Here is a 27,535-nt window from a genome sequence, read left to right on the forward strand (position 1 = left end):
TCAAAGTCTCGGAAGTGGCTGGGTCTTACTACCACTCTGCCCGCTCTAGTGCGCCTTACCGGAGTGGAGGAATCTTCTTGGGTACCTTCCTCCGCATGGCTTCCCGCTTGGCCTCTCGGTGTATTCAGTTCCTCTCTCTCCTCGGGGTTCTGCTCTCCTCTCCACTCTGTTCCTCGATCTCAGGTGTTACTTGCTCCCCATGCTCCTCACTGCTTTCTTCTCCTCTCCTGTCTTTCTCTACAGCTGCGTTACTTCCTTCGTTTTCCCTTGCGCTTATGTCTTGTGGTGTCCTTTCACTCTCCTCCTGGGGCCATCGTAGGATCTTGTTACATTTGGACATACGGTCTTGGGACCACACATTCCCATCACTGAGCAATGCAGCCCTATCGTACACTTCTTTCACTTGTAGAGGCAGGCTGTATTTGCTGTCTCCCTTCTTTTTCCTTTTGGCTAATCTGAATCTCACCCATTCCCCTCTCTCCAGGGTTGTGGCCTTCATTTTTCTCCTTTGATTGTAGTATTCAGTATATATCCTTTGGGCTTTCTCAAGGTTGTGATGTACTACTGCCGGAGACCACTTACTGGTAATCGTCTTTTCTCTCCACGTTACACTGTCTTTGGTGAATGGATGCCTTCCTCTCAAGATTTGGAAAGGGCTATACCCCGTGCCTGTGGGGGTGATACGGTATGCCCATATCATGTTCTGTATCTCCTTCTCCCAGTCCTTGCCCATCATGATGGCTGCTTGGATGGAACCATTATGACTCTATTGAAACGTTCCACCTATCCATTACTCGACGGATGATACACGGAAGGGTGTTGTATTTTTATTCCATTCCTCTCAGCATATTTGTACCACTTTTCGGAGGTGAATTGCGGTCCATTGTCGCTCAGGATGGTTCTCGGGATTCCTTCCCTGAGGAAAACTGAAGTCAAGAACTTAATCACTGTTTCCGTATCCATCGCCTCTTGAATATGTATCTCCGGCCATTTGGAGTATTTGTCTACAAGAACGCACAGATATTTGGGCGTCCCTTGGTTGTCCAGCACCGGTCCTAGAATGTCCACCGCCACTTCTTCCCACAGATCCTTCGGTAGAGTGAATTTTCCCAACGCCGGCCTTAAACGATTCATTGTCTTGTCTGCTCTCTGGCATTGGTCGCATTCTCTTACATGTCTCTCCACCTGGATGTCCATTCCGGGCCACCAGTACATGTGCTTCGCTCTCATCTTGGTTTTCACTATTCCTAGGTGTCCTTCGTGCAACAGCACGACCAGGCGAGATACTAACGCTGCCGGGGGGATAACTTTATCACCTCTGTACAGGAAAATTCCTTCGTCTCCCACTGACAGCTCCTCTCTGACTTCATAGAACTTCCTGAGCGCCTCTCGCAACAGTCTTTTCTCAGGCCATCCATGTATTATGTGTTCCTTGACCTCCCTAATCTCACTGTCGTCTTCGTACGCTTGGGTCCACTCTTGCTTACTTATCACCCTTTCGGGGTCTTCCATCACCACTATCATCTCTTCCTCTTCTGTTGCTGGGTTGGGGGCTTCTTTGATCGCTGCCGCTCTACTGAGGTAATCAGCAACTTTGTTTCGTGTCCCTGGTATGTACTCCACATCATACCTGTATTCTAGTAACTTTAGTGTCATCTTGGCGATGCGCGGCGTGGCGCTGGCATGTCCACTTGAGGTGAGTACTTTGACTAATGGCTTGTGATCAGTTTTGAGTTTGAACCTCGTGCCCCATAGGAATTGACGGAACCTTCCCATGGCCCACACCACCGCTAGCATCTCCTTCTCGATTACACTATATTTCTGTTCTGTGGGTGATAATGATCTGGATGCGAAACAGAGGGTCTCCGCCGTCCCTTCTCTCCTCTCCTGCATGAGGACTGCTCCCAATCCTTTCTCACTGGCGTCCGTTGTCAATATTGATTGTCCCAGCGGGTCGTATCCTTGCAGTGGTACGGCTTGGCTGATGTCACACTTCAATGCTTCAAATTCCTTTTGTGTTTCTTCTGTCCACTTGAACGCTGTTTTGTCCCTTATCAATTGTCTCAGGTGGTGTGTCTTGGTGGCAAAGTGTTGCACGAATTTGCTATAATATTCTGCCATCCCTAGGAAGGATCTCACTTCTTCTTTGTTGGATGGTGCCACAGCATTACAGATCGCTTTCAGATTTGCGCGTTTGGGCGTGAGGACTTGTCCTCCTATTTCATGTCCCAAATATGTGACAGACGTCATCCCTAGTCGGCACTTTTCCCATTCTGCGGTCAGGCCGTTGGTTTCCAACACACGAAGTACCTTATCTAACTTCTTATCATGGTCTTTCCTGTCTGACCCCATCACCAGTATGTCATCCTGGAAATATTGGATGCCCTCGATGTCCTTGAAGAGGCGATGCATTAATTTCTGGAAGACCGCCGCTGCGGAAGTGAGACCAAACGGCATCCTGCGGAATTGATAGCATCCAAAAGGCGTTATAAAGGATGTCAATTTCCGGCTTGTTGGATGTAGATCAATCTGGTGATAAGCAGAGGTGAGGTCGATGGTGGAAAACCACTTTATCCCCTTTGTTTTGGACAACATTTCTTCAATGCGTGGCAATGGGAATTTTTCCACTACTAGGCACTTGTTCAGTTCTCGAAGGTCCACACACAGACGAACTTTCCCATTTGGTTTCATGGCTACTACCAAGGGGGCCAGCCATTCCGAGCTGTCTATGGGCTCTATTATTCCATTTTCTTCTAGTCTACGTAGTTCAAGCTGTACAGCTTCTTTTATGGCTAGAGGCACGTTGCGGACTTTGTGTGATACCGGTCTTGAATTTTCCTTGAATACTATCTTGTGTGTGAATTTCTCTAATTTGCCCACTTTCCCGCCAAATACCTTCGGGAATTTGCTTTTCATTTCTTCTAGTTCCGGCCAGCTCCCTGGCGCTGTAAGTAGCACTTGTGTGTCCCCTCCTGGGTCTAACTTGATCCCTAGGTCCCCTTGATCCATCCATCCTAGGACGGATGGGCCTTTTTCTGCTACATATAATTTGCACTCCGCACATCTTCCCTTTAATTCGAAGTTCAACTTCCTGTATCCCACCATGGGAATGGGTTCGCCTGCGTACGACACTGGTCGTTTGTCCGGTGGTTCTAGCCTTGATCCCAAGCTGGGCTCAAATTCTTCCCTCCACACTGCCCTTTGGACTATGGTGTATGGAGATCCCGAGTCTGCTACAATCTTGATTTTCACACCTCCTATTAGCATGTCGCATTGTGGTTTGCGGGAGCGCTTGCCCTCGATGCCTAGCACTTGCTCGTCCACGCATAATACGCCGTCTTCCTCATCTTGTTCTTCTTCTTCCTCCTGTTGGTCTTGCATCACATACTTCACCATTGGTCTCTTCTGAACATACATTTTGCTCGGAACGCTGGGCAACGTTTGTCTTGGGCAGCATGCACTGGACTACCACACCTGTAGCACGTCGTACTGTTGTCTCTATTCGGCATCCATGTTTGTCCCGGTTTCCCTTTCCATTTATTTTGTCCTTTCCCTTCGGGCGGCATGGTTTTGCTCCTTCCCTGCGGTTCAGCGTCATCCACCTTGTTCACCATGGTCTTCTGGATGGTCTCCCTTTTTGCTGCGTCAGCGCACCTTTTCGTCATTTCTGCCTTTTCACCATGGCTATTACTTCCTTCAGTGATGCCTCACTGTTTGTCCACAACTTGTCTTGCACTGTTTTGTTGGTGGTGTGCATAACTATCTGATCTTTTATGAACTCGTCATTCAGGACTCCGTACCTGCACATTAACGCCAACTTCCTCAACGCCGCCACATAATCATCTATGGATTCGCCGGTTTCTTGTTTCCTTTGCTGGAAATTATACCGGTCAATGGAGACACACACCGCGGGGCGGTAGTGGGTGTCGAGGTCTTCTATTGCGTGTCTGAATACGTCATCATCTGTGTCCGGCCTGGTTGCGGGTACCAGGTTCTGAAAGACTCTTATCCCTTCCGGGCCTAAATTGTGAAGTAGGATCCTTTTCTTCCTCGCACTGGGGAAGGCCTCCCCATTTTCATCTACTAGCGCTGCAATATAGTTCTTGAAGTACTCTCTCCAATCTTCCCATTTCATTTGAGGTTCTTCTGGTCTCGTCAGGAACGGGATTGGCGTCATCAGTGAAGATGCTTGCGTGCTCATCGTGGTGCGTCCTTCTGGCACCGCCCCTGGGCCTCTCGGACTGCCTGGCGCGTCCGCGCTCTCACCTTGCGCTTGATCTTGTCGGGGCTCTCCCGCTCCCCTGTCTCTGCGTGCTGCTGCTTCCGCCAGGGTCTCTTTGGGTTGGAGATGGTCTTCTTCATTTTATTTATTTATTTATTTATTTATTTCCACCTGGCACTTCACCCTGTGGTTGTCTTCTGTCCCTTGTTGCTGCCTCTGCCACGCTCTCCCACCGTATTATGCTCCTTGAAGGTGGTTCCCCTCCTGTGGTCCTCTCTGGTGCCTTCCCAGCCAGACAGCACTTCTTGGTGAGGTGACTGTGATTAAGTTCCCCCTTTTTTTTCTCATTACTCCTCTCAGATCCCAACTCTCATCGCCACTGTAATGTTGCTAGTACTGCTCATCATCAATTACCACCAGGAGTGCGAATACTGCAAGAAATATTCTTTATTTCTTATCAGCGAGAGAGCGCCGGGAAAGACGCGACCTCGCGGGTCCAGTTCGCTTCGCGCATGCGCCTTCTGCCCGTTTTCACGCGTCCTCACGCGCTACGTCACCACGTAGCGCGTGAGGACTAGAGCGCAACACTACAGCAGACAGTGGCCGAATGTAACAACTGGACAGGAACAACAAGAAAACACCGAACCACATGGAAACCTACACCTTGCAGGATCACAACACAAGAAACATGCAAAGGAAATGCTAAGAATGATAGTGTCACAAAGGCATGGGCATAGCTTAGTCAGTGAGTTTCGAGGGGCGAGGGGGGAGAGTAAATCTTAAATTTCCCCACTAAAAATGCGGTGTGCCACATGGTGAATGAGTGAGATGACCAAGGTTTGAGATGGACTGTTCCCTTGAAGAGCAGGGTCAGTACTGATTTGAATCAGGTAGGCCTCGAAGGCTGATTAGGAGTTTGGCAGACAAGGTTCTATGTCACAACAGCAACTGCGTACCTTGCCCCCCAATCTCATGGTCTGAACGTCTGATTTTGGGTCAGGTGTACTGCAAATTTTACTTCACTAGTGTGAAACGTCCTCCAATCGCCCGATAGAGCAGGAGCCATTGGAGATAAGTTGTCCGACCGTCCACCCTATTTGGAGTTAATGGTTGCATGACTTCTTTTTAATTGTCCATCACAACTAGGTGACATCCTGGTCAGGCCTAGCCTGGTGGTGAGGAATTATATAAACAGAAAAATTGAATGTTACCCCAAACAATCGCCACTGGTTAGACTATTCGCAAGTATTTATCCCATCCCCTTTTGGGTGTTTGGGTGTCAGAAGCATCCTTGGAAACTGACACTGGCACAGCTTTCCAAGCCGACAGGAGCCAATATCTGTCAATTCCGACATATTGCATCCATTCCAGAAGTACTTATGTGGGTGCCGATTTACTACTGTTTTTTACAAAACCGGTCACCATATATTTAAGCTCCAGATCCAAAAAATGAACAAGTTAAAATCTCAGTGAAATCAGGACAATGAGATAAAACGACACAGACATAGCATACCCACCTCAAGGCCCCTGACCCAAATACCAAGCCAAGAATGGATGTATTTGGGGGCATCACACCCCAACACCCCTTCTGAAGCTACGCTCCTGCACAAAGTGTAGGGACCGGAACATATCAGTAGATACATGTGGAATATGCCTGTCTGAGTGCAGAATAAGGTTTGTACCCGTGTGATATCAGGATATCATTGACATAAATATCGAGTCCTAAATGTCATTTACAAAAATATCTACCCAATGGAGTAGTAATAGAAACTTTACATTAAATGGAAAGAGAATTTTGTAAATGATTTGTATGACCCAAAATGCATGTTAGACGGTATTTATGTATATGATATTCTGACATACAACCTATAGAGTCCTCGCCATCAAATGTTTTGTATTTTGTTGGTTTATTTGCAATTGTTAGTATCAACCAGCAAACTAACTAAGCTATCTCGTCAGCTGACTGGACATTACATCACGTTTTCACAGTACTCACCAACACCCACAGGCGTGACCTCTCCTCCCTCCAGGTTTTGCTCAGATTTACTAAAGCATTTGGTAGACACAAAGTGATTCCAAGTCTAGCAAGGGTAGGGGGGCGTGGCCAAGCCGCCAACCAAGATGGCCGTGCGGCATTGAAGCATCGCCAGCCGAGTCAGCTATGAAGCCCCATCCCTCGCGCTATCGACAGGAGAGCTACCGAAATTTGCGCCGCAGAAGTTGCGGAGGTGCTGCTGTGCGCAATGATCCGCCCAGACGACGACACAGTGCCTCCATGGTGGAGATCTGGTGACCAGCGGGCACAAAGGGGTGCAAATGGCGCCGATGGCCTGAGCCTTCACGGGAGGCGTAGCGGAGGAGGAGTGAAGCACAGCGCCTGCAACCGAGGTCGTGTGGGGACTACAGGCGGCGGTGAGTAGACCGGGTGCAGGTTCAGGCCGCCTCCTCGCTCTCCCTTCCTTCGGAGCATATGTCGACCTAGGCGGGGTGCGGCCGCTCTGGGCTGCCCCCGGGCACCCCACACGCTCCCGCCCCGTCCCTTGGGCCCCGCGTAGACAGGGCCCGCGGGTGAGCCCGGGAGGCACCCAACCGGCCGCTGAAGGGTGCGAAGCCGGGTGAGAAGCTTGTGGTGGCCTGTTTCCCAACTGCGCCCAGATTGCTCCCGACACGTCCCCCGCTACCGCGCGACCCTCCACAGCACACCCTGTGGCCATATACAACTCCATTTCTGGACTCCTTCCACATCAAGATACTGCCTGCCGTTCCACCGAGGCGCACACCACCTTTCAGGTTGCCGCCGGGGCCCGCATTTCACTGGCGGTGCCCCGCCACTACCACATTGTTGGCTCCCGTCTATCTCTGAGGAGTGCCTAGACTCCCCCGCTTTCAGCTGTTGGAGCCTCCCTACTGTGCCGCCTTTGGGGCGATCAGAACAGCGCATTGAACTGCGGGGCCCACGCATCCTCACCTGGCACAGTCCCTGGCTGGTCCCCGGCACACCAAAGCGGAGGCTCTGTTGTCCACCTGGAGAAGTGTGGCTCAATGATTAGAGCGGCAGACCCTGATGCAGAGGTCTAGCCCGGGACCAGGGTTCAATGCCCCGCCTCGGTGGGCCTTGGGCTCAAAAATTCCACGGACCTGATAATTCTCGCCTCGGTGCCTATTCCAATCATGGAGTCCCACTCTGCAACTCTGGGCAATAGCTTGCTTAATCTCCACAACGGCCCCCACAACGCTAAGGATGCCTGGCCTCCACCTTGGGGGTGCCCAGGAGTGGACGCCTCACAGGGAAAGCCAGGATGGGTTCCACAGCGGTATTCGTACAAGCGCCTTGAGACCCTTGCGGGTGAGTAGTGCGCTATACAAGTATCAAATTTACATTTACATTTACATTTACCTGCACCTTACCCTAGACCTGACCTCGAGCAATATATTTGAAGTCTGGACCAGCGCTCCTGCCCTTCGGGGTGTCGGCAACCCCACGTACCTGGTGCCATCAGAAGCGATCGAATACCTGCCACATGGTGCGAAGGGACCCTTGCTCTATGCATTCCTGATCCTTGGTTTGGCCCTGCTCGCCTCCCCCTTCACGTACACGGCCCACTCCTCTATGGCCTAGCTTCCGTTGCTGGGCTGCGGTATGGACGCAAGGATCCCAAACATACGACCCTTCCATTTGAGAAGTTAGTGGAGAGGGTTACCGATGACAGCTCCATCATGGCAGATGGCGAACAGGGTCCGGACCGCACTGAAGATCCTTCCGCCCCATCAACCTCCTTGCTTCAAGAGATGAGAGCGGGCTTTCGTGCCCTAGATGGGTGGTTTGACACCCTTGATAGGAACATGGCGACTTTGGGGGCCAAAATCCAAGTGCATGACAGACGCCTGGATGTCGCCGAGGATATAGAAGATGGCACCATGCAGTCCATGAAACAACTGGAACGGGTGGAGCACATCCTCAAGGAGGTGGCTATTAAAAACGAGGACCTTGAAGCGCGCAGCCGGCACAATAACATACGCATCCTAGGTGTGCCGGAGACCACAGCAACGGGTGGCCTTTCTTTTTTTTTTTTTTGCAGAGTTTTATATAGCGCGAACTTGACCCGATTCCAATCAGGTATCAGAGCACTTTACATAGCACCAGTTACGTTACATGAGGACACACATTAATTTTTTGTTACGCACAGGGAGATTAAGTGATTTGCCCAGAATAACAGGATGTTTAGCATCATTATCGAGACTCGAACCCAGTTCCCCAGGTCCGAGGTCGAGCGCCATAGCCGTTAGGCCAACTCCTCTCCCCGGACTTCTTTGTTGAGACTCTCCTCTCTAACCTGTTTGGTAAGGGGTCCTTTACCCCAAGATTTGTTGTGGAGTGCACCCATCGTTCCCTGGGGCCCGACCCAACCCAGGCTGTCCCCCACGCTCTATCATTGCACGCATCATGAAGTTTCGGGATAGAGACACTGCATTGCGCCTCGCTAGGGAACGTGGCAGGGCTCAAAGCTTGCTTTCTTCCCAGACTTTACCATCATGGTGCAAGAGGCCCGTCGCAAATACAATGGGGTAAAGGCCACCCTCAGGAACTTGGGTTTGAAATATGCCATTTTATACCCCACCAGATTAAGAGTCGACGTTGAGGGCCGGGCTCGCATCTTCGAGAATCCCACCGATATTCAGGACTTTTGCCACGCTATAAACAAAACAACAAACAGGCGGCATCAGGCGGGAGTAGACCCTCTCCCCCACATAGCGGCTCCAAAGCCAGCATGGAACTTTTCTCTAGCTCTGGAACCGGATATCTCTGCTGACTGGTTCTTCTATGTCTTTGCAGAATTCTAAAGGGATGTTAATACTCATAATTTTTTATATGTTTCAAATAGCTGATTGGCTGTCGTGACGTTGCCACCCCTCATGGTGTATACCTTGGGTTTGCTTTTGGTCAAACGGAAGTACCGTTTCAGGGCTTTTTCTTTCCATTTTAGAGTTGCTTGGTACTATACGTTATACTGTCTATTGGGGTTCTGCCTCGCTTTTTTTGTAGTGAGGTTGGGTGGGGGTATTAACTGCCATGACATTGCAGTTGATGTTTACTCTTTGATTTGTTCACTGTCGCAGTCCAAATTTAATGGTTGGTGCCTGCATCTCTTATATGTACCGCGTCCACTAGATGACTCAGCTAGGAAATGTTGACAGCCCCTCCAGCTTATCTATGATGTCCTGGAATGTCCGGGGTCTCAACGATAACCGTAAGAGACGGCAAGTAATTCACTATCTGTTCCGACACAATGTAGAGATTGCTTTTCTGCAAGAAACGCATTTCCCCAAATCCAACTTGGTCTGATTTGCTTCAGGATGGGGAGCTCACAGGTATTTCACAAATTTTAGCAATTATGCCAGGGGCACGGCCATCCTTGTTCATAAGAGAGTTCCCTTTAGTTGTCACTCAGTCATCACGGACAGCGAAGGTAGATACATAATCGTGGCGGGGGCACTAATGGACCTTAGTGTTGCGTTGGCATATGTGTACGCCCCGAACAGTGATTCACCAGAATTCTTTCATGCTCTACATGCCCAGCTTTCAAAATTGGATCCCATTTCCCTGCTGGTGGGTGGGGACTTTTATCTACTCCTTAATCCCGAATTGGATAGCACTGGCCAAATCCCATGGCACTAAGCCCCGTGCTTGCCGTGCTCTGTTGGACCTGTGCGACCAATTCTCTCTAATTGATGTTTGGCGCAAATGCAATCCATCCCACACCGACTTCACATACTATGCAGGCCAATACAACACTTGGACTAGAATTGACTATTGGCTTCTCTCCCCTGGGGTCTCCAGTTGGTACCATTCTATTGTGACACCCCGAGAACGTACTCCAACCACTTCCCGGTAAAGCTCCTTCAGGTTCCACGTCCCGACGGGTATGAGAGGCAGTGGTGCTTTTCTAGTCGCGCCCCCGGTGACGACTTACTCGACGCTGAGGTACTTGAGGCCGTTGAAGATTACTTTACTATTAACACAGGCTCAGTTGACACTTGGGCAGTTTTGTGGGAGGGATTCAAGGCATACATATGGGGAGTGTGCATCGCTAAACATTCAGGGGTTCTTAAGGCTCTCCGCACTACGCTAGCACGGTTAGAGCATGATCTCACTGACTTCAACAATGCAACGCGACGATCCCCCTGCCCTGATGCGACGGGGAAACGATTGACGCTCCTTACGGAATATAGAGATGCAGCGGATCGCAAGATCCTCTTTTTGGGTAAATATCAAACCGCATGGCGCTATGGTGAGGGAGAACGTCCTGGACGAGTTCTAGCTCAGATGCTTCGACCTCCATATAGTAAAGCATACCTCACCGAGCTAAGCTCCTCCACCGATCTGTTACTTCACTGCACCACGGAGATCCGTGAAGAATTCCTTGCCTATTTCACATCTTTATATACCTCTAAAGTAGGGCAAGACCCCAAGGCACAGGAAGCCTATCTCTCCGAGATTGCGCTGGTATACTTTGAAAAAAGTATGCAGGATTTCTTGGCCAAACCGATCTCTGAGGCTGATGCCCCTGGGCTAGATGGCTTTACTGGGCAATTCTACAAAGCCTATAAAGAATTGTTACCGCCACATCTAATCGATGTGTACGCAGAAGCCCTCGAAAAACAGATCCTGCCCCATACGCTTCGCGAAGCAGTTATCATACTTCTACCCAAGCCTGGACCCGACATTATACGGGTCGTACAGACCCTTATCCCTTCTCAATTTGGATTATAAAATACTTGCCAAAATTGTCACCAACCGCTTATCCCAATTGATGGAATACATTATTTCACCGGCTCAATCCGGCTTCGTCCCCCATCGGTCGACGTCTTTGAATCTCAGAACGCTATTCTCGGTCCTTCATAGAATAAGCCCCGAGGTTCCCGCTGCGGCAATTCTTTTGGACTCTGAAAAGGCCTTTGATACCCTGGAATGGCCTTTCTTCATGTCGGTCATGCGCCCCATGGGTATGCTGATGGGACTCATAGCTACCATGGCGCTTCTGTACAGTCACCCCACAGCGAGACTTTGCCTCAATGGCACGCTTTCCCGGCCCTTCCCCTTATCCTGCTGCACGCGACAGGGGTACCCTTTGTCCCCTGTATTATTCATTCTTGCCATGGACCCCCTGATCTGTCACTTCCAGGAGAGGCATCTGCGGAGTGGCCTCCAGTTCAACACTGGGCCCTTATTAGTTTCGCTCTACACAGATGACACCATATTGTATGTTCGGGAACCCAAGGTGAATTTAGAGCCCGCACATTAGAGAGATTCTCAGGTTCGAGCAGCACTCTGATCTTGGCATTAACTGGCGAAAGTAAGTTATTTTTCCCTTAACTTCCAATACGACCCACTGGGAATGTGAGTTCCCTCTTGAGTGGTGCTCAGACTCTGTTAAATACCTAGGCATTCACGTCCACTTAGACACTGATAAGATCATTCGTCTCAACTATGGACAGGCAGTTGAAACACTTGCGACCTAGGTGGAACGTTGGCTTCGGCTGCCTTTATCCATCGCCGTCAGAGCCGCTATAATCAAGATAGTAGTCCTACCCAAATTTTTATATCTTTTTAATAACATCCCTATTCCCCTCCCTAACAGTTTCTTCTCCAAGATACAAACGCACCTTATACGATTGGTCTGGGGGGACAAGCAAGCACTCGCTCGCTGGCAGGTTCTCACACTTCCCTATGAGAGGGGAGGCTATGGAGTGCCAAATTTCCATCTATACTACCTCGTGTTGCAATGCAGCTACGCCTTTGCATGGTACCATCCCGAGGCCAGGATCCCTTTCCTCCGCCCAGAGGCGGATTTTGTTCTCCCTGACTGGCTGTCCACTGTCTTGCCGAAGGGGATTTCCAGGGACCCGAACGATATACAGATGGTCTCCGCTACCAGCTGGGCATGGAGCAAACTTACACGACTCCCTGGTGCCCAGACGCTGCATTCCTCGGCGCTTTCTCTACCCAATGCCCGCTGGCTTCTCATAACAGGTGAGAGTCTGGTACAGCGCTTTCTATCCAAAATTGACGTCACAAAACTGGGAGACCTGTATCCCAACGGACATATCTTTTCTATTACGGAGGGCGACCGCTTTCATGACGCTACGTTCATGGACAGCTTTTTGTTCGGATGGATCTCTGAGCCGCGATTCCAGGGTTTCCCATTGAACCAGATTCGTTCACTCCCCTTTCGCTCATTATTGAAAGCGAGAATGGGGTACACCCTGTATCTAAACTCTACAAGGCTTGCTCCGGGATGCTACCGATTTGTGATGACAAGGTCTGAAGGGACTGGGAGGAGGCTTTGGCCCGCCTCATCGCCGACGAACAATGGGCCAAATGCTGTGCAGTCACAAGAGATTTTTCGCTAAACAGCAGGCATAAATTACTACATTTTAAGTTTCTCCGTAGACTATACATCACACCGGTCAAAGTACACAGACTCGACCCGACTAGGCCTCACACCTGCCGCAAATGCGATGCCCCACGCAGATTTTGCACGCCTCACCTGGATCTGCTCTGTTATACAACCATACTGGGAAAAAGTTCACAAAGCGCTAGGTGACATGACTACACTGTCCCTTATCCCCATACCGGAGGTGGCACCTTTAGGATATGCAGTGAACTTCCCCAAAAAAATTAGGAAATTCGCAGCCCTCAGTTTTTTATTGGCCAAGCAAGAAATAGCGATCCACGGGGGCCTCAAGACAGCTCCCACATTGCCGAATTGGTTAAATAGCCTAGCACACTGTAATATCAACAGTGAGGTTTATTTCAGTACCCTACCTAGCTCCTCCCGCCCCAAGGACATTTGGGGTCCATACAGGGCATATGTGGAGTCTATTCGCCATAACTCTGACACACTGCTGGAATAGGGCATCACCCCCACAGTGGTTGGATAGGATGATTCATGCTCCTCTAAACTCTGTTGCCTTGAACGATCCCCGGTCGAGTGGTACTTGATCCCCTACCTCTCTATGGTCCCTTCTGTGATTATTGGGTTTCAATGGGTCCGGGACCCCGATACAGAGCGACACAGGACATTGGTTGGTGGTTGGAGGGAGGCCGTGGAGACTGTGCTTTCCATTTCAAGGCTATAACCCTGGCTGTTAATCCTTTGATTGTTGATGCAGGCCGAGCCAGACTTTATGTTGTTACTGTATGATACGCTGCACTTTCTACGATTGATCTGTCAAAACTGTGACCACCTATGGTAATATTGCTATGATTTGTTCAAAACGGTAAATAAAGTAAAAAAAAAAAATCTATCAAGGGTATTTCCTATCCACCGCAAAAGGTGATTTGGGCTGGAATGGTACCTTTTTCTCAGTGCAGAAACCTGCTTGCACTGCTTGGTATCAAGGGGTATTACTGGGGTGAAGCAGCATAAATTCCCATAGGTTTAGATGCAAAGTCTGGGCTTTGCATCAACAACCAATGCCTCCTTCAAGCAGGAGTTAATTGGGGAGAATGTGTTACACTGGCGTAACGAAACTCGAGGGGGCCTCCCTGCAAGACACGTGGAGGGGCCCCCTCCGGGCTCAAACAGGAGCTCTGCAGCCTGAGTGCTGTGCTGAGGGGGCCCCCTGGAGCTTGGGGGTCCCCCCGCACCACGGGGCTGCGGGGGCCTGTGTTACGCCCCTGATGTGTTAGTCTCTCATTGCATTTTTGCTGAAGTGCACAGCACACGTCCAATGCGCAGGATCCTGATGAATTGGTCTAGATATAGGATTTTGTACTGGAAGAGTATTGCTCCAGTACCACTCCTAGGCTAGACAGTGCACACTCATCTCTGTTCCATGGAGCAAGGTTGTGTGTTGCACAAGGCAGCCTGTTTGTGCTCCAGGGGTTGGGATGACAGCTACAGCAGGTCAATCTTTGCAGCTAAGGCTCTGTGCTGTGTTTCCTCCCTTCTGCAATACAGCGCAGCACATTTGGTTGATGTGTTGCGTTGTTTAAAAAATGAGTAAATCTGGCCCTCAGTATGTTGATTTGTCAACCCTTCAGAAATAAGCAGCGGAAAGTACTCACCTTGGGGCGGTGCAGGCGAAGAACTTGTCCACCCTGTGAAAACAAGAGAGAGGGGATCAGAGTGAATTCCTCAACTCAGGAGTAACTGCAGCTGAAGTAGAGGAGAACAGCACTGGTTGAGACTAGGCAGTCAAACTGATCCTTCCCACACAGTCCCTTCCCCCGTCAATAATGCTCCTTCCCGCACAGCCACTGACCCCTACCTTTACTGCTCCATCAGCTCCTGACCCCTGACACTGCTGCATCTACAGCACAGCCTCACTGACCTCTGCCGATACTGCATCTACCGCACAGCCTGACCCCTGCCGGAACTGAATCCACCACAAAGCCAAGAAAATCAGCGAGGGATACAGGGCATCGCTCCAGTCACGAAAACCCAAGGGGTGCTGGTAGGATCACTTGTCGGAATCAGCTTGAATAGGCGAGGCGCATCACCATGCACCTCGCCTCTTCAAGCTGATTCCCCAATTGACGTCCCGTCCAGCAACACCTCCACAGGTCCTATCCTTAAACACTTTGGACCTTGCCCCTACCGGAATTCTGAAAGTACACCCTCTCGCCACTGCCATATAAGTAACTGTAACCTGGTCCTGATGATGGCCTAATACCTCTACAGGCCGAAACGCCGTTGACTTCTACAGCGGAATTCTTGGCGCCCCCTTCAAGGACACCCCCCTTGATTATTTTTTTTATTCACTACCATTTAAAGTTTGGGTATCCTAAATATGTAATTTTAACTCCACTTGTTTCGTGTTGCGCCCGTCACTATTGCTGTACATACTTCCTCACGTGTCACTTGTGCTGTCACAATCCTTCACAAGCATTTGTGCACAGTATCTGACAGGTTTCATGTCATTCAATGTAACACAGTGCTACCGTTCCATATGCTTGTACATATGAAGCTTAATATGTCAAATATGTATATTCCCTAAAATACAATTTATATCACAAAAGAAATGTCTCCCTGGTTTTCTCCCCTTTTGATTGAATTCTCAGCAATGAATTGTGCTACATGTATTTGACCTCCAAATAACACCCTTTTGAGACATTGTTGTATGTTACAGATGATTGCCCTAGTCTCCTTAGGGTATATGGGCTACCTCCTGTAGTTTGATACTGATATTGCATCTACGGCACAGCCAGACCTTTGCCGATACTGCATTTACCCATCTTCCTGACTCCTGCCAACACTGCATCCACCCACACAACAACCCATGCCACTGCTGCATTTACTCTCAAAGCCAGACCCCTGCCAATATACTGCATCTACCCTCACAACAACCCAACCCTTGCCACTGCTGCATCTACTCTCACAGCCAGACCTCAGCCAAAACGGCATCTCCCCACCTTCTGACTCCTGCCAACACTGCATCTACCCGCCCAATCCAACCCCTGCCACTTCTGCATCTACTCTCACAGCCAGACCCCTGCTGATATTGCATCTACGGCACTGCCAGCCCCCTGCCAATATACTGCATTTACCCTCACAACAACCCAACCCCTGCTGAAACCCTCACAGCCGGACCCCTGCCGATACTGCTTCCACCCACACAACAACCCCTGCCACTGCTGCATCGACTCTCACAGCTAGACCCCAGCCAATATACTGCATTTACCCTCACAACAACCCAACCCTTGCCACTGCTGCATCTACACTCACAGCCAGACCCCTGCCAATACTGCATCTACCCACCTTCTGACTCCTGCCAACACTGCATCTACCAGCAAAACCGAACCACAGCCAATATACTACATCTACCCAGACATCCGATTCCTGCCTACTCTGCACCTACCCACACTGCTGACCCCTGCCAATGCTGCATCTACCTGTACCGCCCAACTTCTGCCTATATTACATCTACGAACACAGCCCGACTGCTGCCAATACTACATCTATCTAGAAACCCCAACCACTGACAACACTGAATTTACCCATAAAACCCAACCCCTGCCAATTAGGTGTCTATACAGCATTTACGGGTAAAACCCAACCCCTGCCAATATACTGCATCTACCCAGACATCCTGACTTCTCTCACTGACGCATCTATCAATACAGCCGATCCCTGCCAATACTGCATCTACCTGCACAGCCTGACAGCTGTTTATGAGCATCTACCCGCACAACCCACCCCTGTCTATTTTGCATGTACCTGCACTGTCGACCCCTGCCAATATACTGCATTTATCCAAACATCCTGACTCCTGGCTAATATGCATATACCCTCACAGCCTGACAGGTGCCTATACACATCTACCCACACAAGCCAGCCCCTACCAATGCTGTATCTACCTAGACAGCCTGACCCACACCAATACTGCATCTACCCACACAGCCGACCCCTGCCAATGCTGCATCTTCCTGCTCAGCCAAACCCCTACCAACGCTGCATCTACCTGCATAGCCTGACCACTGCCAATATCACTTCAGAAGTCAACTGCACCCGTTATCATGGACAATTGTGCTGGGTATGCCCTCAACAGACAATGTGTCTATAATAAGGAAATCTAATAGAGTTTTAGTATTGATATTGCTCACTGATCTGGTGTTGATCCAATGCAAATGGTAGTCCACTAGAACAAGCATTTATTTGCTGGTAAAATAATGGGTCTCAAAATGTCTGGACCAAGTGTATCCCAGGGTTTAACTGGAACCTTAACTGGAGATATTGGAGCCTTGTGGGTAGACTTGGTCTTGTCACTCAACTTACATTCATAATATTCCCCTCGCCTTAGGCTTTACAATAAAATTGGGGCACCAGTGCTCAGCTCGCACATTATTTTTTGTGAGGATTCTTCCCATTTGACCCACCTGGGCAATATCAGCAATGCGTTCCCACAATACTTCATGGGGTACAATTTTGCATGACCTCATGATAAGATGTCCTTCTATTGTTAATTAATTTCTCACATTCTAATAGGAAGAACATCTTCAGGTAAATCCTTGCACTTTTCCCACCACCCATGTACAATTATATCCTTTACTTGGAAATGCAATTGTAAAAGGATGGCTGGAACACTTCCTGTTCTTTCTCCAGAAGCAGGAATATTCACTGTTAACACAGATTCTTCAGGCACAACGTTTCTCTACTCAGAATCCCCTGCAAACCTCAAATTTTGATGAAAATATAATTTTTTCTCAAATTTCTGTGTGGCTAAGTTCTGGAATCTGCGTGGATCCACAAATACTTGGAAATGCAATTGTAAAAGATTGGCTGGAACACTTTCTGTTCTTTCTCCAGAAGCAGGAATATTCACTGTAAACACAGATTCTTCAGGTACAACCATTTCTTGTACACAACTTTCAACAGGTATGCGGGAAAGGCACTCTGCTACAAGGTTACTAGTATCTGGAACATATTCCTTTTTAAAATGAATTCCCTCAAGTCCCAAGACCATTCTGGCTATCCAGGGAATAGTTCTCTCAATAACATTGGTGAAGAATGCTGATAATAATGGTTTTTGATCCATTCTCAACAGCAGACCCACAGGTAAATTTTGAAATTATTGATTGAACAGCAGTGAGCTAATGCTTCCTTTTCCCCCACACAATAGTTATAGTTATGTTCAGACCCTAAGAGAGGTCTAGATGTTAATTCCATTATTCTTTCTTTTCCAATCTGCGATAATGTAGCCCCTAGGCTTTATTGCTCGTATCAGTGGTAAGTATGGTCTTAAATTTGATACTGAAATTTCCAATGCTGTGAGCACTGACTATGGCATTTTTGACTCTCATAAAGGCATTTTGGTACTCTGGGTTCCAATCAAATAAAATGCCTTTTTTAATTAATACCCACAGGGGATGGGCAAGGTCAGCAATGTTCTTAACATATTTGGGCATGTACTCCGAGAATCCCAAAAATGATTAAATTACCTCTTTATTAGAAGGAGAAGATTGATCTTTAACAGAATCATTTAGGTTGTATTTTGGTTAACCCTCTTCCTGAGAAATTTTGTAACCCAGGTATTCTACGGATATGACTTGTATCTTACATTTAACCATCTTGATAGTAAGACATACATCTCTAAGGTTAGTAAAAACCTTCCTTAAGTAATTATCATGCTGAACTTCTGATGAACCATATATAAGTGTGTCATCTTGAAAACACAGTACGTTTTGCAGACCAAGTAGTACATGTTACATCACCCTCTGGAATACCCCTCGCACGGAAGCTAAACCAAACTGCATCTTACAAAGGGAGACATAAATGACGTAAGAGACTTGAACTCTGTTTTTAGGGCAACCTGGAGGAAAATAGAAGATCTAGAATGTTACATTATATAGCAGCATGAATACCACTAAGCATTTCATTGATCCTTCGTAGAGGGTGTCTATCCACCTATATGTTAGAATTAAGGTCCGTGAGGTCAACACAAAGGCATATGCCATTACCCCATCTTTCGTGGCAATAACTACAGGAGTCAATCATTCAGATTTTTCAATTTGCTCTATTACCCCTTGTTTCTAAAATGTGTCAAGTTCCTTCTTTAAGGGATCTTTCCTGGGAGGGCAATGGGGCATGTTTTATGTTCTACAGGTATGGTGTTAGATTTTAGTTTTATTTTGTGCAGAAATTGTTTCAGCAATCCTAATTTTTTGGAAAACACTTCTGGGAAATCACTACGTACACTCAGACAAGAAACTGACCTACTTTTATTAAAAGTTGCTCTTCATTGTTGGGGTCGAATTTAGTACAATATCTTTTGGGGGTCACCACTCAGCAAGTTGGGCCCGTGTATAGTGATATAACCTTTCCCACAGTGGATGTGTCAGAGTGCGTTAGAAGATGAGTATATAGGGACATATGTAACCATTCCTTTTAAGGGGTAGCAGGAGCCAGGAAACGTGAAATTAGTGTAGAGTTATTGGAGTCACCTTATTAACACCAGAATATGGTGAATATGTAAGTTTTGAGTTCTCTATGTGACCGGGTTCGAGGTACCCCTTAGACATGTAAAGCCTGAGTCCATGGCATCTTAACTGGCATACAATGGTTGCTATTGGCATTGGAATCTACACTTGATGTAAAATGGCTATGAAGTTTTATCGGGAATTTGGTTGCAAAGAAATCACAAGTAAAGAAATATGAAAACCTGAGTTATGGGTAGGCAGTAGTAAAATTAGTGGGATAAAGAGGCAGTAATACAAAGAAAAGAGGTAGTCACCTACGACAAAAATGAAATGTTCAGCAAATGGAAGCACACACCAGAATAAGAGGATACAGCAGAACAACAACATAGAGGAGAAGAGAAAGAGATGACCGTAGAGTGAGGAAGCAATGACCGATAGATGGGAACAAAGATACCTGTGATAGTAGGGCAACTCAGTGGGTTGAGTGTAAGGAGTAGAGGTTTGTGCGTAACCCTCTCAACACAGGATCAAAAAATGGGAGTGCTGACTCAGCCGGTCATCCTTGTAAAGGCAATAGTAAAATCTGTTGCTTATTTAAAATCAAAACACAGTTCAGTGTGTACTGTGCGCTGTACATACAAAAGGTGAGCATTATTCGAGGCAGCATTTTCTGAAAATAGAAAGCAAACATTGTACCAACCAAGACACAGAGTGAGAGTGATGAATATTTGTGGTAAGACTGCAAAGAAATGTATAGAAAATAGAGTTTCATGTGTCCCAAGGAGAGATGGATGATGAAAAGCGCTTATAAGCAGCACTTATAAACAGTGCTTCATGCAGTTAGGTGTCTCTAGGCGCTATGATATAACAACTATAACTAGAACAAAAAATACCCTCTTCTGGCGTGGCTAACAAGATTAGCCCACTGCTTGGGGGAGGAGGTGTTACCATCACAGTGCTAGAGAAATCCTATCATCCCCCAACAAGCAGAAAGGGGCACATGGAATGAATCAGAAACCAGCAGTAGTCAGTGCCAAGAACCTGCAGCCATTCTAAGTAGTCACATATTAAGGCCAGGTGTTTTTCCCTCCTGCCAGGATGTGCCCAGGTACAAGCTTTGAATGCTGGCGGTTTCCTCTGCCGTGGCCTCACCTAATCGAATGATAAGTGGTGTATGATCTGCTAAGGATAGACGGCAAACCCAAATGAGGTTGATAGTCAGAATATTGAGTACAAAAATATTGACCTACATAAACAGCATAGAGCGAATGTCGATTACCACATAAAGGCAAGAATATGTAAGTCCGTATAGATTTAATATCACAACTTACTTTAGCGATAGATAGACAGGCACAGACAGACAGACAGGCGGACGGACAGATGGGTGGACAGACTTACAGCTGGACAGACAGACAGATGGGTGGCTTAGCGATACCGGAAAAGCATCCTTACACCTACAACAATTTAACTCAAAGGCACGTCGACAATCTATACTTTCTGCAAACTCCACGAGAAATTGCACAGTCCAACGAGACTCCCAATAAGAAGAGTCATACAGTCCAAATTAAGGGTATATACACAGCAGGCATTACCTGGCAAGATGGATATCATACTAGAGAAATCACAATGCCAGGTGTACAAATGCATATTTAAGCTACCAAAACACACCCGGAACAGCCTGATTCATTTGGAGTTTTGGTCTGGCGCAACAACACTATGAAGGCCTGGGAATGCAGGTAAAATATTATTATCAAGTCTTGAATGCACCAATTGGAAGCATAAAGGGCATGCCAAAACCCATTTATGAAGAGGCAACCAATCCATGGAAAACATATATGCAGGAAGCAATGGAAACATTGGGCCTGGCAACACAAAACTGGGGGCGAGGGGGCCTAAGTTATGTTGCAATCAAAAGCGCACTTAACAAACATATCTACCAATTGTCATGGGAAGCAGACCTAGCAAAATATACAGCACGGGGAGGCCTCCAGGGGCTGATAACATCATATTAGATAGCATAAAATACAGCCTTACCTGAAGCAAGCAGTGGGGGGAAGGCTTTAACCCCTTCGCTGCTTGGCCGTCCCCCCCCACTCCCCCCCACCCCTCCCCGCCCCGTGCTAAGCCTTTTTTGGGCTATTTGGGGTAGTTCGCTCTTAGGCCCCTGTAACCCTTTTACCACATAAGGTATGTACACCAAATTTGCGTCCTTTTTTTCCAACATCATGGGGATTCTAAAGGTACCCAGGGTTTGTGGATTCCCTTGGAGGGGACCCAGAAATTAGTCAAATTACAGGTACATTTGGGTATTTTGGGGGAAAAATGGGAAAAAAGGGCCACAGATGGAAGCGTCTGTTTTTTTCCCTGCCAATGGTATCAATAAAGGGGTTGTGGTGCTGAAATCACCATCTCCCCAGCTTTCAGGGACATGCAAACGTTTGTCAGAAAACCAACATTTGTATACAGTTTTGGCATTTTTCTGGGACATAGCCTATTTTTGCTATTTTGTGTGCTTTCAACCTCTTTCCAGTGAATGGTAGAAATGAGTATGAAAGCAATAATGGATCTTGAAAAGCTATACATTTTAGAAAAGTAGATAGAATTCTGAATTCAGCAGGGGGTCATTTGTGTAGATTCTTCAAGGTTTCTTTATAGAAACTAACTGTTGAATATAGGAAAAATTGAAAATTAGTTGAAAAAAACAGCCATTTGTGTCAACGTTTTCACCTGTAACTTCTTCTAATTATAACAACTGTTTGAAAGCAATATACTGTTACATCTGCTGGACCTTTCTAGTGGTGCGGATATATAGGATTTGTAGGTTCACCAAGAACCCGACGAACCCAGAGCCAATAACTGAGCAGCGTCTTGCAATGGTTTTTTATTATGTACTGGGTATATAGCAATTAATTTGGGAAAATATATACATGGAAAAATCGGTATGAAAGACACCTATGTATTTCTGAAATTGGAACAAAATATAGAGTTTAGAAACAGTAGATATTTGCACATTTCCGAAATTGTGAGTACCCATACTAGCATGGGAATAATAGGTCATTTTTCAAAATGACTTCTTTTTTACACATTGTCTATCATTTGGAAGGCAGAAATGCATCGAAAGTCAATAGGTAATAACAGTTGCTCTACAATTCTGTATTACCCTAAGTCTCCCGATACAAATGGTACCTCACTTGTGTGGGTAGGCCTAAGACCCGCGACAGGAAACGGCCCAAAACGCAACATGGACACACCACATTTTCACAGTGAAAACCGACCCTTTTTTTCCAAAGTGTCTAGCTGTAGATTTTGAACCCTAGCTCTGACGGCACCTTGGGAAACCTAGCAAACTTATATATATTTGAAAAGTAGACACCCAGGGGAATCCAGGATGGGGTGACTTGACTGTCTCTCACCAGGTTCTGTTACCCAGAATCGCTTGCAAACCTAAAATTTTGTTAAAAGAAACACATTTTCCTCACATTTCTGTGGTGGAAAGTTCTGGAATCTGTGTGGATCCACAAAATTCCACCCAGCCCGCATGCCCCAAAGTCTTCAAAGAAAAATGGTACCTCACTTGTTTGGGTGGGTCAAGTACCCGCGGCAGGCAAGGGCCCAAAACCTATTGAGGCGACTTCAAATTTACCTATCACAAAACAACCTGGTTTTGCAAGGGGGGTCCCCTTTTTGGAGTTTTTGGAGTTTTGAAACCTACCAAACCCACACATTTCTGAAAGCTAGACACCCGGGGTGTCCAGCAATGTATGGCTTGTGTGGGTTTCCCAACATTTCCCTACCCAGAATCCCCTGCAAACCTCAAATTTAGCTGAAAAAAATCCCTTTTTTCTCACATTTCTGTGTGGGAAAGTTTCCCTATGTGCCGGCAGAGCTAGGGTTCAAAATCTACTGCTAGGCACTTTGCAAAATAGTGTCAGTTTTCACTGTAAAATGTGGTGTGTCGACGTTGCGTTTTGGGCCGTTTCCTGTCGCGGGTACTAGGCCTACCCACACATGTGAGGTACCATTTTTCTCGGAAGACTTTGGGGCTTGCTACTACCCCCATCTGCCCCCCAGGAAAGACTGTTGTGCCCAAAACACAATGGGGAAGCAAAGGCCCTTGCCCAAGGGGCCGCTCTCCCCTTCCTGGTGCTAGTGGGTAGATTCCTGCTTGGGGATCGCCCTCCTGGGGTGATCCCCTAGCAGTGATCCACTAGGGAAGTGTACCATTGGAAAGGGGAGATTCGCTCCTTTCCAACGATACCTCTCTCAAGTGTTTCGAAACTCGGGGGGCTGAGATAGCCTCACGAGCACTGAAACACTGAAACTGAAACTAAGTTTCAGTTTTGTTTTCAATGTAATGACGACAGCGCGCCAGGCGCGCAATCGTCATTACAATGTAAACCAGGGAAGGGCCACAGGAGGTTAGGGAAGCTCTTCTCCACCTCCCAAGGCCTCCTCCAAAAAATTGATTTCATGCCCCTGTCCTCATGACGGAAATGGTTCCGTCATGAGCACAGGAGCACCGGTGCCCATGACGGAACCATTCCGTCATGAGCACCGAATGGGTTAAAAAACATTCAATGGGACAGGCTAGTTTCCCTTGACCTTTTTATGGACATTCAATGCGGTAGACCAATAACAGGTCCTCCTACGCACGACACTGTTTTTAAAGAATCTCGAATCTAGTCTGATTAAAAACTCCATCTAGATATACGAGTTTTTTAGCACCACATTTAAGAATTCACTTCACTAGCGCACTCACATTTCCATTTTTTTTCCTGATCACTCCTGCAATAACCAGTGGTTAACCTCCGGATGGGGGTAGCATACAACTAAAGAGAAACCCAATGATGATGCTGTCACGTTTTTAAAAAACAGGGCGGAGAAACAAGATATTCCGCCTTACGACTTGAGTACGTGAATGAGTGTTTGTTTATTGAGAGAATACATGAATGTTGCAAATCCTGGTTACTCAGGTCAAGTGATCCATTCCCTTTTGATATCCAGTATTAATGCAAGGAAGCTGAATGGACCACGATCCCTTCCTTCTCCCTCCTTTTGATTTAATATAGTTTCCCTTCTAACCAAAGAACTAAACCCTGGATGGAAGTCCCTTGCCTGTATAATCAATTGCAGAATCTGCAATTATAAAAAGGAGTCTCAGCTACATTTAGAGCCAAATGTACGACCCGTTTTTGTATGCACAAACGGGTTTGCGAACCCGTTTGTGAATGGAAAAACATATTGGGCCATGTACATAGCCTATTTAGCGAGTCGCAGTTTGTTTGCAACTCGCTAAATAGGTTTTGCAACTCGCTATTTGAAAACGTTTAATTTTTTTATTGCATTCCGGGACGCATTAAAAAATAATAGCTGGCCCAGACATAGTGGTCTGCTGAGCCCAGCAGGCCACCATCCCTGGGAGGGCTGGCATTCACAGCACAATGGGCTCGCAAATTGCAAGAGGTTCATTAATATTAATGAGCCTCGCAATTTGCGACCCCTTTGGGAATCCCAAAGCAGTGTAAACACACTGTTGTGCATTTCATTTAGCGCCTCGCAATTTGCGACTCGCAATGTGTCGTAAATTGCGAGGCGCTAAATGAAAGGGTCATACATCTGGCCCTAAGTCTGCTGTTGCCCCGGCCTGCTACAACAATGTCAGAAGCTGCTAAAACCAATATGTCTGTCTAAAGGGTTTTGAACATGTATAGTAGCGGTAACAGCTCTGTTCGCCAGCACCGTACCAACAGATTTGGCCAAGTTTGGGAAATATATGGCTGATTTGCTTGCTCGGCTCTCCGATAAAGAAGCTTTGGTTGACATCTGAAGAAGCTTGTTTAGCAGCAAAGTAAACAAACAGGAAACCGACTTGTTTTCTAATTTCTACATTAAACTCGCACACAACTCAAGGCGCTCAGTCACCTTAAACCAAGTGGTGCTTAGACACACAGCGGCTGACACAGATGTTATTATCTGTTCTATACTTCCACAGCCGATGGCTTCAAGATACTGAATCGGGCATTTTTTTTTAATTGCTGCTAAAATAATTCATTTTTTAAGATGAACAAGTATTTTGAAACAATTTTACTATGACATCCGCTTAGAATTGTACTCATGTTTTCTATTTACAAATGTAAGAAATATTGCAAATGGTTTTAAGTAATTGTGCAAAAAAAAAATTCAATCCCTAGATTGATAACCGATAGCTCTTGGCTAGAGTACGTCATGGGTAAAGACCAGGAGCATCAGGCTTTAATATTTCCCAATTAACTTTCACATCATCTCATCAAGTGAAACCCCACGCCATGGCCAGCTAAGCCTGACAAACACAAGCAAACATTTAGACACCGAAACTCCAGGCGGGCTGGAGAGCATGGTACCAGGCGCTAAGGCTACTGAAGCACCTTTAAGTCTCTCAGTGTTCCAACCCCTAATGCATTCTGGGACTTGTAGTCCTATTTGGTTCAGTGGAACATGAACACACTCTAAAAATAACAACGTGTAAAATCTTCAAAATCTGTCCATACCCGGTGAGGGAAGTGACAAGGCCAGCTGCATTCCTCAAACTCCAATACCCTCCTCCCCAAATAACCCTTCACAACAACCGAAAGCAGAAATAAGTTATTTCCAGGGGCAGATAGGTGGGTTTAGTTTTGAACTTTGCATGGAAATACAAGTTTGAAATCAAGACAAATGCACATAGTCCCACAAAGAGGCTACCTGTCCCATTTCTGCCAAATCACATCATGTCATAACACTCTACAAGCAGTCCCAGCCTTTTAGCTACAAGAAAATTGCATTCTGGGATTTGTAGTTTTGTTTCTTTTCCTAATTATAAAAAAGGCCAGCAAATAATGGAAGTACTGGCCGAATGACTTACAAAGATATAAAGGAGGCCTCCTTAAAACAACACCATTCCAACAATCACACAGTACATTATAGCACACTGACACTGCCTATGGAAGCAATTCATACCGGGCTTGAAAGTATATTTAAAGCTACTCTGAACACAGGGACATCAGAACAGCAAGCATGTTGGAGGAAGCAGCTCTCACAACCATTAAAAACACATATTTTCTCAAAACGGTGCCTGGAAAATCAATGTTTATTGAACGAATTGCCTGGCTATAAAGTACACCAGTTCCCAAAAATACAACAAGCATTTGCAATGCAATAGGTCTCGCAGTTACACAAGTTTAAGCTATTGGCATTGTAAATGACAATGCCTTTTATGTATGTTTTTAAAACGAAAACAAAAATCAAAGGCATTGTTATTTGCAATGTCAATAGCTCAAACTCGCGTAAATGGGAGACGCATTGCAAATACTTGTTTTATTTACAATAAAATGTCGCAAGCAGAGCTCTGTGCAGACAAAACCTAAAAAGTGATGAAGGACATATCTAAATTAAGCCTTAATGCTCTGTGTTTATTGGAGATTAGGAAGCATAATTCAGCAACATTACACATAGCTATGCGGCACTTTGAATTGGTGCTATCTAATGCGGCATTTCTATTGCTTCCTTCTCTAATAGCACCTGAATGTAATCCAATAGAAAATGCAAATGGTTTCATGTAGTTATTGTGAATGGCATCTGCCTTCTACTCAATAAAGAACACTTTTGATATGATGTACCCTGCTGGCGCGAGTCCAACTGCCTAAGTCTGCACAAGAGTTGGCAAATATGTGGCTAGATCTTCATAGTTCATTAGGCAAGACGGTGTGGTCACTTTCCAAGAAGCAACATCCATTATAGCAGCCCATTGAATGTGATGGTTTCAATGTTCTCCACAATGCGCAGAGTCCATCAACATCCGCTACTTGTCTAAAGAGTGTGAACGGTCAAAGCGCATAATCGCTTATGCATCAGGTGTTCCAGCAGCGATTCAATAATGCAAGTTTTGCAATACTTCTCTTGAGATCAGTCCCCTCCAGGAAATCTGCAGCATCCAGGCATGTCTTAGTCGATATGTTTGCGACTACTCTGGCCTACTGCGTTTTTTGTATGCTCCAGATTTTGGAGTATTTCTTCCATAACTTCCTACAGCTGCTTATACTGACATATTATGCTGCAGAATAGGCTATGCGCAAACAGCTGCTCTAGATTCTCCTTTCCTCCCTGTTGCACTCTCACATGTGCTCTTTCTATAAGGCTGTTGATCTAAAGTACCATCTAGATTCACAGCGCTCTGGCGTGACCTGATGTTCGGCACTAGTACAGCATACCTAAACATAAATGCATGGTCCGGCCGTGCAGGTTTATAGTTCGATTCGTTCATGTTGAGAAATTGCTTTCTCAAGTTGTAGAACTTTAGAGACTGTGCACTCTCATCCTCTTCCAGCAGAAATGCACAGATGTTCTCTCCATAAAAAAAAAGTGCATCGCGGGCA

At 46.7% G+C, this 27,535-nt stretch overlaps 1 protein-coding gene across 3 annotated transcripts in view; it reads right to left on the reverse strand.

The window, feature by feature from the left end:
* The window catches only part of LOC146813071 (rap1 GTPase-activating protein 1-like), a 267,450-nt gene that overhangs the window by 147,047 nt on the left and 92,868 nt on the right, over positions 1–27,535 (reverse strand). For all 3 annotated transcript variants that reach the window (XM_085620062.1, XM_085620063.1, XM_085620061.1), the window contains exon 2: positions 14,295–14,327. Coding sequence is in view for 1 of the 3 variants with exons in the window: in XM_085620061.1 (XP_085476187.1) it covers positions 14,295–14,327 (33 nt within the window). In the remaining 2 variants the exon portion in view is untranslated. The remainder of the gene's footprint in view (positions 1–14,294; positions 14,328–27,535) is intronic.

This window comes from Triturus cristatus, chromosome 7 (genome assembly GCF_964204655.1).
Source record: "Triturus cristatus chromosome 7, aTriCri1.1, whole genome shotgun sequence".
NCBI lineage: Eukaryota > Metazoa > Chordata > Amphibia > Caudata > Salamandridae > Triturus > Triturus cristatus.